This window comes from Dipteris shenzhenensis, chromosome 20 (genome assembly GCF_047967505.1).
Source record: "Dipteris shenzhenensis isolate YYH24624 ecotype China chromosome 20, Dip_SZ_1.0, whole genome shotgun sequence".
NCBI lineage: Eukaryota > Viridiplantae > Streptophyta > Polypodiopsida > Gleicheniales > Dipteridaceae > Dipteris > Dipteris shenzhenensis.
Window position 1 is genome coordinate 36,445,059 of NC_141615.1, and position 13,592 is coordinate 36,458,650.

The 13,592-nt window shown below is 46.1% G+C and overlaps 1 protein-coding gene across 1 annotated transcript in view; it reads left to right on the top strand.

Annotated features, from left to right (window-relative positions):
- The window catches only part of LOC147889596 (beta-adaptin-like protein C), a 59,192-nt gene continuing 45,600 nt past the window's right edge, over positions 1–13,592 (top strand). The window contains exons 1-3 of the mRNA XM_087391163.1: positions 1–265; positions 4,037–4,159; positions 8,690–8,887. Coding sequence (XP_087247289.1) covers positions 4,073–4,159; positions 8,690–8,887 — 285 coding nt within the window. The 5' untranslated portion in view covers positions 1–265; positions 4,037–4,072. The remainder of the gene's footprint in view (positions 266–4,036; positions 4,160–8,689; positions 8,888–13,592) is intronic.

Below are 13,592 nucleotides of genomic sequence, written 5' to 3' on the forward strand. Positions count from 1 at the left end.
GAGAGAGAGAGAGAGAGAGAGAGAGACCATGTCCAAATGAACTGGAGAAGAAAAATGACTTAACCAGAGTACAATAGGACCTGTGTTCTCTTTGGGAGGTCGTCTTCTTCGTTGGGAGGTGCCGTTCGACAGGATTTTGTGCAGTTTTTCGTTTGCACTTGAAACGCCATTGCCCATCTTGCTCTGCTTCTTCTAGGTTTCCTTCCTCATCGACCTTCGGATCTCCAATGCATCCCCCTTGACATCCCTTCCCCGATCTCATCTCGTAAGTCTCTCCCTCTCCTCCTGCATTTTTCCCTTGCTTTTTCTTCCATGGATTTTTCTCCATCGCTTCCTGCAATTCCTGCTTTCTTTAGATCCGCGAAATTGTTCGTGCCTTCTGTGACCTTATCGCCTGAGAATCCACCGGAAGACTTGGCTTGATCGTTGTCCGAAGGTTGAGCGCGAGTGCAAGTCAACAATCGGAGCTTTTGAAGGAGATCCATCTTAGCTATCCTTGCATCGGCAGATCTTTGGAAAACCCTTGTTTGTGAACTGCCCGCACGCAGGTTCTGGAGACCAGGCGAGCGAAGGGAACTGAGAAGGTTGCAGTCGCATGGAGCCATTCGCATTTCTTGGTTGTGCCATGCGTCTCTTCAGGTTTCTGTCAATTGTGCTAAGCATTGAGCAACCCGACTCCTGAGGGAACAGGATGTGTCTCCCAACGAATTTTAAATCCCTCGAATTATGGATCATTTTGGCATTGCGATGCTTTTTACTACCTTGGTGGGGTCCAAATATGTGTATCTTGCCGTACCACAGAGTCCGCAGCGTGCCAATGTGAAATTATTTGCTTTCACTAGGGAATTTCACTTCGTGTCTATGTGTTTATGCGATGGTTGTACATTTTGTATGCGAGGAGCCTCTCTGTCACTCAAGCTCTATACTTGAAGAAAAATTGAAAAGTGGGCATACCGACGACAAAACTGCCCTCCCTGATGTTTTCTCCATTCTCACCCAGGAGAGGATGCAGTTATCCCACCTCCTTCTCCAATCCCCCACCCCTCCCTTCGCATCTCCTTCTGTAGCACTGCTCAGCCAAGCTAATTCTTCGAAATGTGAGCTTTTAGCCTCTGTAGCTCTCGAAACCTGTCAAGTCACCCTAGCCTCTTCAAATTCCATCCTATCATGGGATCAGTTTCCCTCTAGCCTCTACAGTTGACCTCAACCAGGAGCGGCCTTCATTACCTCAGTCCAACTCTTCAATGGGAGAAATGTGTAATAGCTCAGCCCTTCATTGGGGAACTAATACTTAGGCAGTCGATATCTGGTGATTGCCAGGCCTAACCCTAAGAATACAGATAGTAGGTACCATGCTATCTGTGCAACATTGATGAGATGTTTTCCACGAATGTACTCAGTATCTCTCTCCCTTCCCTTAGTTAGCATTCCACGCTTCCGCACCCCCCACAGATAGTACGGGCACCGCTACACATACACACACATAGAGAAGCACCAATTGCTACTCTATTTTGAAGCACAAACGTGTACACATTCCATGTCAGTAATCCAAGAATGAATAGCGAATTGGATTGAAATGGATACACATAACATGTTCAGCAAAAGCAACAAATGAATAAACTTTAGTGAGGTAAGGACACTAACAAAAGGGCTCCTCTTCAACAATGGGCAATGAGCTCATTAGCATCACGATGTAAATGGAACAGACCTGTGTACAGTGCATGTCACCAGACAGCCCAGTAGGATTTGCTCTAGGCCATATTTTTCAGTAACAATAGGGCTTAGGCCGTTGCAGCATAAGATATGGCTGATCTTGCTGTTGAAATTGTTGCTGTTGTTGCTGGACTGTATGCTGCACTAGGTGCTGCCATGTGCCGGCAGTCCTGATTCTGGCCTGGATGCTGGCCCAAAGGCACCTCCTACCTGTGCTGTACCAATCCCGCCGGTAATTCTGCCTCTGCTCAGGTTTTTTCCAGGCCCTGGATCTGGTCCTGCACGTGCGTACAGCCTGCAAGAGACCTCCGTACAGCTGCTGATATCAGCACTGGTGTTCCGTACTGTTTTCCCCGCGCAGATCTGTTCCACGCAGTCGTTGGGAGCCACATGGCACCTCCCTACCTCTGCTGTCTATGGTGGCTCCAAACTGCCAAGTATGCCTTCTGTTGAGTGTGGCTGTCACACGGGCAGCACCTTGGCTGCCATGTGGGCAGCATACACACAGCAAAACATGGAAGCATGGGGCTGCCACATGGGCAGCACATGACTGAAGCCTGAAAAGAGGCATGTGGCAGTTTGTTGGAGATCCTTAGCAGAGGGTGCAGTATAGAAGGCTCATGGACTCCTTGGTTCATCCCTCCATGCTCTCGTCATAGGGGGGCTTACAGATTGGGAGCATTTCCAAACCCCCTCCCACTGACACATCTTGGTCCGATACCAGCCTGTCGATGAAGATGCTCCAGTAGTTCCCATGTTGTAGCCCGGTTGAATATTGCATTGTGGATGTTGCTTTGTGACTTTTTATCCAGTGGCTCTTGCTCCACCAGGTCTGGTCTCATATAAGCAAACCACCCTGCTACACAGGTCCCTCTTTTGTAGCACCAGATGGCGCCACCTCCTTCAGTCACGTACCCGCCTCCGAACTCGAGCAATCTAGGTAACAATATACTCCAACTACCCCCCTCATAATGAGTAAACATCCTGGAGTCTTCTAGGCACCATGTTCTCAGGGTCTGTTTCAACCCGTCCTCCATCTGGCAAGGTCTAAACCAAATAACATACAAGAAATCAAATCCCAAGATTATCTGGACCATTAGCTTCCATGTGTAGTCCTATGATGTTACAGCTGTGAGAAGTGCAGTGGAAATCAATGGAAGAGAGAGAGATAACATGCCTCACACACATATGCTGAGAAGGGGAGAGAGGAGAGAGACACAGGAGAGGAGAGATAGACACAGGAGAACTGCAAGTGATCTCTGGAGAAAACCCCGCTACATCTGTGGGAAAACCACGGAATCAACGGGCTGCTCGAGAGCTCGGAACACACAGCTCAACAACCACGTGGAGAGTGGATGAACTGCTCCACTACCCTGCTCCACAGGTGCAAGACTGGGCTGGCTCTGCTCCTCTGCCAAGCCCTGGAATGAGCTGAACTGCTGCTCCACAAGATGCTACAAAGATGGCTGAGGGAGGCGTATATATAGCCCCCTAGCCCCTCCCTAGTCGGGTAGGGCAGGCTGGCCGACCAGCCTGCTAGGTGGCCGACCCAACAGGCCTGCATGGCCGACCCATCAGCAGCCTATAAAGTGCTGCACAAGGCCCTAAGGCATGGGCCTGCCAGCTGACCAGCCAGGCTCAGGAGCCACTGCTCCTACCCCTCTGCCCTCCAGCCGACCTGCTCATAGGGGAGCCGACTCCCTAGGCACCTCAAAGGGGCTGCCACGTGGCAGCACATCAGGCCTCAAGAAGGACCTGAACGGCCTCCACATGGCCAGCCACTATGGCATGAATACGGGCCAACACGGGGTGAACACCTATCCTCACAGGGGGCGGGCACACTCTTCGGTGACATCAGGAAATGACCTCTAACAACAGCATCCATCTTTGCCTTTGCTCATGTCTTGAGCTATAAGGGCTTTGCCCCCGGACAATTCTCCCGAGCTTCTTGTTGCAGAAGCAATGGTACCAGCTTGTCGGATGTCACTGGCACCGCCCTCTGCCCTTCCTTCTGTTTATTTCAGCTATCTCCTTAGGCATCTTTTTCGCTTTTGTGACATGTCCAAGCATCTTAGTTTTTAATTGGGGTAATAAGAATTAGAAGCTTCAGTCCTCATCATCGCACTTTTGGATTGGTCATATGTCACTTTAATTTGAGCTTGTTAAAATTCCTCATGCAACTGAGGAGTTTTTAGCGCTCACAGGTATTTGCAGCTTTTATTCCTGTCTTTTGTTGAGAGTATGACTTCTACTGGAGGGACGTTCAGTCAAGAGAGTCTCATGGTGAAGAGCTTATATATTAACAGAATAGCCTTGGTTGCAGGAAACTAGGTACTAGACATCACGTAAGTGAGACATCATGAGTGGTCACGATTCCAAGTATTTTTCCACGACAAAGAAGGGAGAGATCCCAGAGCTCAAGGAGGAGCTGAATTCTCAGTACAAGGTAAGCTGCTATTTAATTTGACGTTTTACTGCATGTCTTGTCGACCATCCATTTTGATCTTTGATCAGAATGAACTCTAACAAAACAGTTTCTGTGGGACATGTGGTAATGGAATTATAGATAAGTCTTTCTTAGCAGATGGGGCATGTGTTACATGTTTGTCATCTTAATATGCTGTCATTTCTCCCTTTCAGTCTTTATTCCTTGATGTCGAAATTGGTTTTCAGGGGTCCACTTTTTGTGTTCTCTCTTGTATATTATCACTGTGCTTCTCAAAGTGTTTCTGGAAATTTACGTACTAAAGATCTATAGATGTTTTTTGGGCTAATGCAAAAGCCTTGCTTAGCAGCAACGCCTTTGTGCCAAGATCATGTCAAATGTAAAAATTAGGTATTCTCTATAGAGGGAAGCACCTTACTTCTGTCCATTGCCTATGTACACCTCCAATTGTTGATTGCATCACGTTCTGAAAAGGGAGAGACAAAGATAGCTATGTAGCGCAATAAGTTATTTTGAGCTAGTTCTTTTTAATGTGCTCAGATGAATGTCAACTGCACATGCTAAGCAAAGTTTGCCTTAGGTCCTTGCCTACCCCCAGTGCTTCAAGAAAAAAGGAAAAGAAGAAGAAGAAAAGAACCACCCTTGTCTGGCAGTAGTTGGCTGCAGATATAAAGTACCTTGACAGATCTTTTGTCATTGACATTCTCCATATTTGCTTTATATGCACTCGAGTTTTGCTGCCTACATGTTGTGTTTATCTCTAGATCTTTGCATGTCACTTTGTAACACTTCTATATGCACCATCTGTGAGTGGATCTTGAGTTTTAGTGATTCTGGCCAATTTTTGCTGCGCTGGCTAGGCAATCGTTTTTAACAAACCTTCCACAATGAATAGTGGTTGAGATTGCATGATGATGCAGTAAGAATCAAGCATATTTGTACAACCATTTTACATTATGGAGGGATTGGTTCGGCTTATGCTCATCATGGATAGGATAATGGCCTCATGGGTTGTAAGCGAGTTCAGATCTGACTCTAGTTTGATAAAGGAGTCTAGAATCCTTGAGATGATGGGGCAGTAATAAGTTTTTGAACTGTACATGTGGCATGATGCCATGTGTCGTGCTTTGGGACTTAATCTAGTTTTGGTGTAGGCTGTTCTACAAAACCCACTTTTTTAAGAATTGTCATAATCTAAGGGTGAGGTTGTCACATCTCCTTTGGCACGCCTAGTAAAATTTTCACCTTGTCTTTGTGTCTTTGTATTTCAAAGTTGTATGCAATTCATTTGAGCTTCTTAAGCTCTCCAATGCTGTGTGCCCTCTGCCTACTTTCACAAACTTGGTAGAGAACAGATTAAGCCTAAAGTTCCCCATGAGTTTGGCATCTTTGTATCGACTCTCGCTCGCTCTAAAAAAGGCCCATGTAGCTCGAACACATGTTCAAGAAACCTTTGAGCCTAGGTGCAGTTTCTTGGAACCAACGATAAGACCATTCCTTCCCTTGGCTGCAGTGGGCAACTCCATAAGAAAGCCTAACTTATACGAATCCACCTTGTTAGAGAAAGCAATGCTCCATTGGCTGGACAACCACCTTGATCTAGATGCTCAATATGTAAGGCCCCCTTACAGGAGAATGTAGAGAGCAATAAAAGATGTGAACTCAGCCATCTATTGCCGGGGGTATGGACATGGCAGATGGTCATGTAATGATGTGCAGCTGTGGGTCATTCAAATGCCCAAGACTTGCAATGCCATGTGGCAGCCTGTTTATGATGTGGCATGCAGATCTACAAATGACATTGGCTGCTACATCACAAGCAATTTGTTGGGTGCGGGAAGCAATGGAAAGGGAGTAGAATGCAAGGGAGCAAACAACAATTGAAGGAAACTGAGAGTACTTGCAAATGGATAATGAGAAAGTACAAAGGGGCCCCAAAGTCAACCATATGGCTGACCAATGAAGTCAACTCTATGAGTTGACCTGAGGCACATACCAGGGCTGAGTGCTAACAGACCCCCCTCCATGGTATGGCTGAGTATCTTGGAAACGTCTTAGGAATACGTGGAATCTATATCCTGGTTGCACATGTTCATCCAAGATGGATATAGCAACCTATGATAGTACAGGGAGATCCTCATCACGCAATAAATAGAGCCAAGTGTAAGGCAAGCTGAAAAGCCTCAAAGTTGGGTCGTGGTAGAGTCTTCGTGAAGAGATCTATTAAGTTGTGCTTCATGGGAACATAGGACAACTGTATGTCTCCAACTGACAGTTGCTCTCGAACATAATGATAATGAACCTCAATGTACTTTGTACGTGCACTGGGTTACGTGCAACTGCCAAAGTACTTTGGCTGTTAGTGTAGATGGTAGTAGAAGCTGCTTGGTTGATGTCAAGATTTGCTACTTGTAGAGGTAGACACACTCTACTGTAACTGTGAGAGCGGCCTTGTACTCAGCTTCACAACTCGAAGTAGCAATTGTAGGCTGCTTCTTGCTGAACCATGAGATGCGCGAAGATCCAAGCTTGAAACAGTTGCCAGTGTGGGACACTCTGGTGTCATAACAACCCGCCCAGTCACCGTCCGTGAAAGGAGACCTGCTTCATTGCTTGCCAATGATCCGTGTTGGGTGCGTGCATATATTTGTTCAACTAGGAGATGGCATATCGAAGATCAGGCTGAGTATGACATAAATAAATGAGGCAGTTTAGAGCTTGCTGATAAAGGGTGGCATCAAATGGGGCACCTCCATCTTCAGAGCGGAAACGGAAGTCAGGCTCCAATGGTGTAGAAGCTGGCTTGCAATCCTCAAACTGGAAGCGGTCTAAGAGCTGTCCAATGTATTTGGACTGACTCATCATTATAATCCCCTCAACATATACAAACTGGATGCCCAAGTTATAATGCAATGAGCCCATGTCTGTCATTGTGTAATGAAGGCCAAAAGTGGGTCAAGTTAGTGGGGGTTAGGATAATTAGTATTTGGCGTGTCTGCAAGATAGAGGGGTCTAAAGGCCTAGGGAGGTGCTATATAAGTACCATCCTCTCATCCAGCATTGTATGGTCTCCATAAAGGAAGAAAATATAGAAGACCACACAGATGATAGCAAGGGATGCCAAAGTAAACTTACCCACAGTGACAAGGAGGAGCTTGTACTGCAGGAACAAGGTATGCGTGACAATTTTTAATCCTGAAGTTGTGTCACAACACATTCAAGAGCAGGACAGTGGAGAATATGGCCACAACTTCAACATAATGGATGCCCTTCACTGCTGCCCACTAGGTGAGTATACTTGGGAGTTTTGCAGTACCAATGTTACGCATTTTGCAGACTTCCTGATGCTTAGGAGTCCACTTCTCACCACACTTAAAGCATAAGATTGCCTGCTTTCTGCTGTCCATAATAGCCCTGGTGTGTTGTTTAAACTCTGATTTTTCATTTCCAACACTTGGCTTAGCTCTTGGCTTAGCATCAATTGACCTGTATGGCTTAGCATATGACATCTTGCTGCCTGTAACAGTGGGAAACCTCGGAAATGGTGCCGCTGCTGATTTTCTTTCATGCCAATCAGTCACCTTAGGCTTCTTCTCAGCCTCATTTGCATTCCCATATGCGCTGCCCGCTGTCATCTTATACTTTCTGGCATATTTGGGCTCAAATACCTCTGCCAATTGGGCTGCACGTGTGAAATAGTTTTGGGTCAGATTGCTTCTACTATTGTGCATATGTGGATTGTGAATTCTCTCACATCGTATTAGAGCCAAGTGTGTTCACAAGAGAGATGGAATCCCCCTCTCAAGAAACAAGTTATGCCTGTATATATTTTCTTTTTTGCTTGTATTTGTTGGATTGTCTTTGGTAGAACAATAGATCATCTGGACCTCCTGCTTTTCACCCTTCTCATGGATAAGTAATAAATAATATCAATGTGCTTAGTCCTAGAATGATCCACATGATTCTTTGCCAAAGTTATGCATGATTGGCTGTCACAACCAACCAATAGCTCCTATGCTATTCCAAGAACACCAAGTAAACTTGAAGCTGAATCGCTTCACATACTGCTGAATTTGCTGCCATATACTCAGCCCAAGTGGAAGAAAGAGCAGTGTTTGACTTCTTGCTCACACATGAAATAATTGCATGCGAAAATATTCCAGCAAGATTTTAACTGGCTTTGTTTGACTTACGGAAATGCCATTTGTGTGCTGCCATACTTGTATGACCAAATTACTGCCCAAATCTGTCATTTTAATTTCTTTGCATATTAGTGTTTTGATGTGCTCAAAACGAAGAATAGTTCGATTTAGGTACTGGAGAGTGTCACATCAAACATGAGTACAATGGGAGTGTGGGCAAACTTATATAGTCCCCTCGCCATAGCGTTTTTCAATGTGTTTTTTTTTCCCTGATTTTGCATGTGTGCATGGGTTCAAGTCTGTCAAATGAAAACTGTTTTTCTGGGAACAGCCACTCATTTATGTTTTTGTCATAGCAAGAGTACTAAAGTAGTAGTTGTGACTGCAGGATAAAAAGAAAGATGCAGTCAAGAAGGTGATAGCTGCAATGACAGTCGGGAAAGATGTTTCCATGCTTTTTACAGATGTGGTGAACTGCATGCAAACTGAGAATTTAGAGCTAAAGAAGTTGGTGTATCTCTACCTCATAAATTATGCAAAAAGCCAGCCTGATCTTGCTATCCTTGCCGTAAACACGTTTGTAAAGGTGAGAATTTCTGCCAAAGTATATTTTCTGTAATGACTATATTAAGGTAGAGGCCAGATAATTTACACCTACCGCCAGGAAGATGGTGAACACGACCAAGAGGATTCGTGATTGCCTTTTGAATCTTTCTTCATGGGAATATAGTGAAGCAGTTAATAACATAATTTGTTATCCTTGGGTCACAAAAGTCGTGCAAACCGAAATTTAAAAAGAACAGCATTAGTTTATGGTACAAAATCTATGCCTTTTTAGAATCTAGATTGAGGCATGGAGTTTATGCTTGCATGACCATGGCAGTTAGCTAGGGAAAGGAAGAATGACAAAGGATCGATAATGTGTTGGCTTGTACAATGAGCTTGTAGTATAGAATTCCAAATGATTAGGACAGCCCAAAGGATCTTGAACTTCTCATGTGAAACCATTAATATTTAGTCAATTGAGCTAGCCCATCACTCCTCAACAAACCGAATAGATACCAAAATAACCGGACTTTGGTTTGCCTTCCATAGTGTGTATTGACTTGGGTTTGCCTTCCATAGTGTGTATTGCTTGAAAAGCATAGAAATTATCTTGGCAGCTATATATTGGGTATGTCTCAAAGTAGAATTTTAAAATTTCCAGATTTGTTATCTTAATATGGCATCATGGTTTGTCTATGATGTGTTGAATTCATTTAAATTTGGCATTTTCAAATAAGTGTTGAACGTAAACAGCATATTCCATCTGGATTAAAAAAAAGGAATAACTTAAGAGAGTTTTTTAGTTGATAGCATTTAGCAAACGGATCTTTCAAATGATCATATGAGTCTTGCTTTAAAGACTTGAATGATGAATCCTTTGTGACAAAAGACCAGTGAGGAGCTATTTTCTTTACCTTCTTTTAAAACCATACTTGGGAATCAATGTAATCTATGCAAATATTATGGCCATCACTCCATTAATCTCAAATCAAGAACATATTTGGAAGAAGATAGCACTTGGTGAGGCTTTCTGTAGGTCCACTGCATTACAGCTACAACGTTGTCCTCCTTTGGTTTAAGGGGTTAGGATCTATCATTGTGGAGAGCATATGATTGTTCAAAGATTAAGACTGGGCAGGTCTCATATAGTTCTAAAATGGGCATCCAGGTGACGTTTTACAGAGGTGGTTCCATTGGAGCTAAAATATTTTCTTGTAGGAGTTGGGAAACATAGGGTTGTTGCTTGGTTATAGGTCAACTCCCTTGCAGCGAAAGATTTACCCCGAGGATACAAGGATTTGCGCCTGCCTAGCCGTCTCACGCTGTGGTGGCAGAGGGGGATGTGGTCTCCTCCATCTCTGAACCCATTGTGCTATGTTCAGAGTGACCCCTCGTCTCGAGTGGTCTCCTCTGAGGAAAGATGTGATGGGTCGGACCTCAATCAAGTGTGCTTTGGTCGTTCTCCGTGTCACGGATAGCCTGTGTGGTCCTCTCTCGGCAATCCAGACTGCTCGCATATTAGGTAGCTCCTCCTCCTCCACCCCATTGTGTCCTGGAGCTGACTTAAATGCATAGAATTCTGTGACATGCCGCTGTGTCGGGTCAGCCTTTGTGTCCTGTGGTCTGGCCCCCTCCCCTTGCTCTCTGATCTGTTGTAGTAAGGTCTCCCTGTGGCGGCGCATCTCAAGTAGATAAAGCCCAATGCAGACCTGGTCATGGAAGTGGATCAGTCGCGACAGTGGGCTGAACCCACTCCCATCTTGATAAAGACAGTGGTATCGCCCCCGGATCTTGTTGTAGGTTGGGCAGGCGTAGAGAAAGTGCTCCTCTGTCTCAATCTCTCCTAGCGTGAATATCATGCAGATCCGTTGCTATCTGTGTATACGTGCTGCTCTCCCTATCTCAATCCTCGGCTGATGGGATGAAACCCGCATGGCCATCCTTAATGCGTGTAGACTCCTCTATCCTCTAGATACCAGGGTCTAATGATGAAACCCTCCTCAGAGACTCTCAGGAAAATGGTCACGGTAGAACTGGGTCTTGGTGGGGAGCTTTTGATCTTCCCCCCAAGTCCGAGATGTGTGGAGCTGGAGGAGGTCTAATCGTAAATCTGTTTAGTGGGATCGACTCAGGGGGTGCATCCATATTGTATTGAAAGGGAGGGAGCGTGTCCATTTGAATCCCATGTTTGGCAAACCATGTGGATATACGTGCATACCATGTGTCCACCCCGTTCTCAGCTAGTCGCCTGGATGACTCTAGAGTCAGCCTTGGTAGTCTCCACTGGGGTAAATCCCAGACTCTGTGAATGAATGTCACTGGCTGGAAGATAGCATCAATCTGTAGTTGTGTCATGGTGAACTCTGCGTGTATAATCTCATGTGGGATTGAGGGCTTGCTCCGAATCATCCTAGATCCCATAGTCACCTATAGCCGCTCGAATCTCCTCCACTCTGCTATCGGTAGATCACATCCCTAAAAGGGTGCTGTATGCATGGCAATCAGTCGCACTAATGTATCGAAGAGCTAGCATTTCGTCTGTGGATCTTGAAAGTGTGCCTGGAAGCACCGTCTCTCCAATCGGGCTAGAGCACCTCGCCCCCGTGTGAGTCGTGCGTGGGTTGCATGTGTCATAGTGCACCAGAAAGTCTACACATGCCCAGAAAGTCTACACATGCTTTTTAGACTTTTGGAAGGCTTTCGACACTGTCCCACGGTCCCACATGACCAGGAGACTACATGAATAGATTCGAGAGACACTGGTATGGGGAGTGATGAGCCTGTCTGAGTCAGTTAGAGGCAGAGTTCGCGCTCCAAGTGGTCTATCAGATTGGGTCGAGAGTACGATCGGAGTGAAGCGTGAAGCCCTCTCACCGACCCTCTTTGGGCTTTACATTGATGAGATCACTTCCTTCATAGACCGCCTCAGAGGCAAATGATCATTACTGGCCGATCTCATGATACAGATATTGCTATATGCCGATGACATAGTCCTTTTCTCATCCTCAGTGGAGGGACTGCAGAGACATTTGGAGGCCCTAGAGGTGTTTTGCAGAGAGAGAGACTTGACAGTCAACCTTGGGAAGACCAAGGTTATGGTCTTCAACAACTCACATGCTGTGCTCCGTCGACTCAACTTCAATTATCGAGACGAGCCAGTGGAGATAATGCAGTCCTACACTTATCTAGGAGCAGTCTTCACAGGACCCCTCGATTTGGACCTCGCCTCCTCAATGATAGCCCTCAGGGTGAAAATGTGATCTAGGGTGGAGTGCTGTCTCCGGAATCCTGCCTGCCCTAATGCCCACTGCCCCCGTGCCTCTGTGTGGCTGCTGAGCTCTCTCTCTAAAACTAATCCATAAATCTTGGCCAGAGTATGGCCAGTCATGAGGGTACGGTAGTTCCTAGACTCCATAGGGTTTCCGGCTTTGTGTATCAGTACTATAGTGGTAGTGCTCTGGGCAGGTGGGAAACCGTGGCACACAGCCCGGCTGAACATCTGTGCTAGGACTGGAGCTAGGACCTCCTGTCCATGTGCAAAGTGCTCAGTCCGTAGTCCCTCATGGTCCAGCGCTCTCTGATTGTGTAACACAAAGAGCAACACAAAGAACTCAGATGTACAGCTAAAACAGAATATATATATAAAAGAGATACCAAGCACAAAGATGTATCAGCACCATCAGTAAACAACCCGAGGTAAGGTATGAAATCTGGCTCCAATTGCTGCACCCGCTGAAGTGGACGTCTCCTCTTCCGCCATGTGCCTTAGTGTAGGCTTTAGTAGCTATTCGAAGGTAGAGCACTCCTGTAAAATCTGCTCTAGGTTCACTGTAGATAAAGCTTCCTCCAATGGACCTCCTTAAACTCTCTTACAGGGTGTAGGTCTGCACCTAGGTATGCTGCAGATGCTTGCGACTGTTGCTCCTGCAAGAACTCACTCTCTGATCTCAGGTGTCCATCTCCTCTTCACCTAAGGTAGTGATCTGCAGGCTGACTCTATGGATCTCTGAAATGCTGCAGACAGGTCAACCAGTCTGTCCGCCAGCCAACTGGCCACAGACTGAGCCAATCCAGTCTGTCTCCTCTCTGCACAGCCGACTTGTCTTGGAGCCTATATAAGCTCCTGTTGTTAGTGCCGGTCTGCTGGAAACCTTATCTGCAGTGCAGTCTTCTCCAGGCTGTGTACCCCACACAGTACCTGCGGACCAGACCTGCTGCATCTTCGGATTAGTCCTGCTGTCCTGCTGACTGTACCTGCTGTCCTGCTGAACCTGTACCTTCTGTACAGTCCAGCTGCTGGTGCCATTCCTGCCCATACCAGGGCCTGCACTAGCCGCCGTGCATGGCCAGCCATCGATGCTGGCCAAGGTGGTCCTCGAGGCTGCCCTAAAACTAATCTAACAAGGCGATCTGTGTACTGCCATGTGGCAGCCATTCTGCTCCCCCACATGGCAGTCCTCATCCCCCATACGAGGAGTACAAGATGTGCAGTAAACCTGGGTAATTTGAAGGAAGGAGTAGACAGGTGCAATTGCCTATGACATATGGGCTGTTTGTAGGCACCTGTAACTATCAAAAGACAGGAGATTTTGGACCAGTAGTGACACCTATTTGTAGGCATGGGTTTGGGGCTAGTAGGGTGACATATCTGTGGGTTGATGAACCCTGGATCTAATCTGACCTAGTCCGCCATCTGGTTGACCAGATATGTCCCTTCTAGTTGGGTCTATAAAAACGTGGTGGCT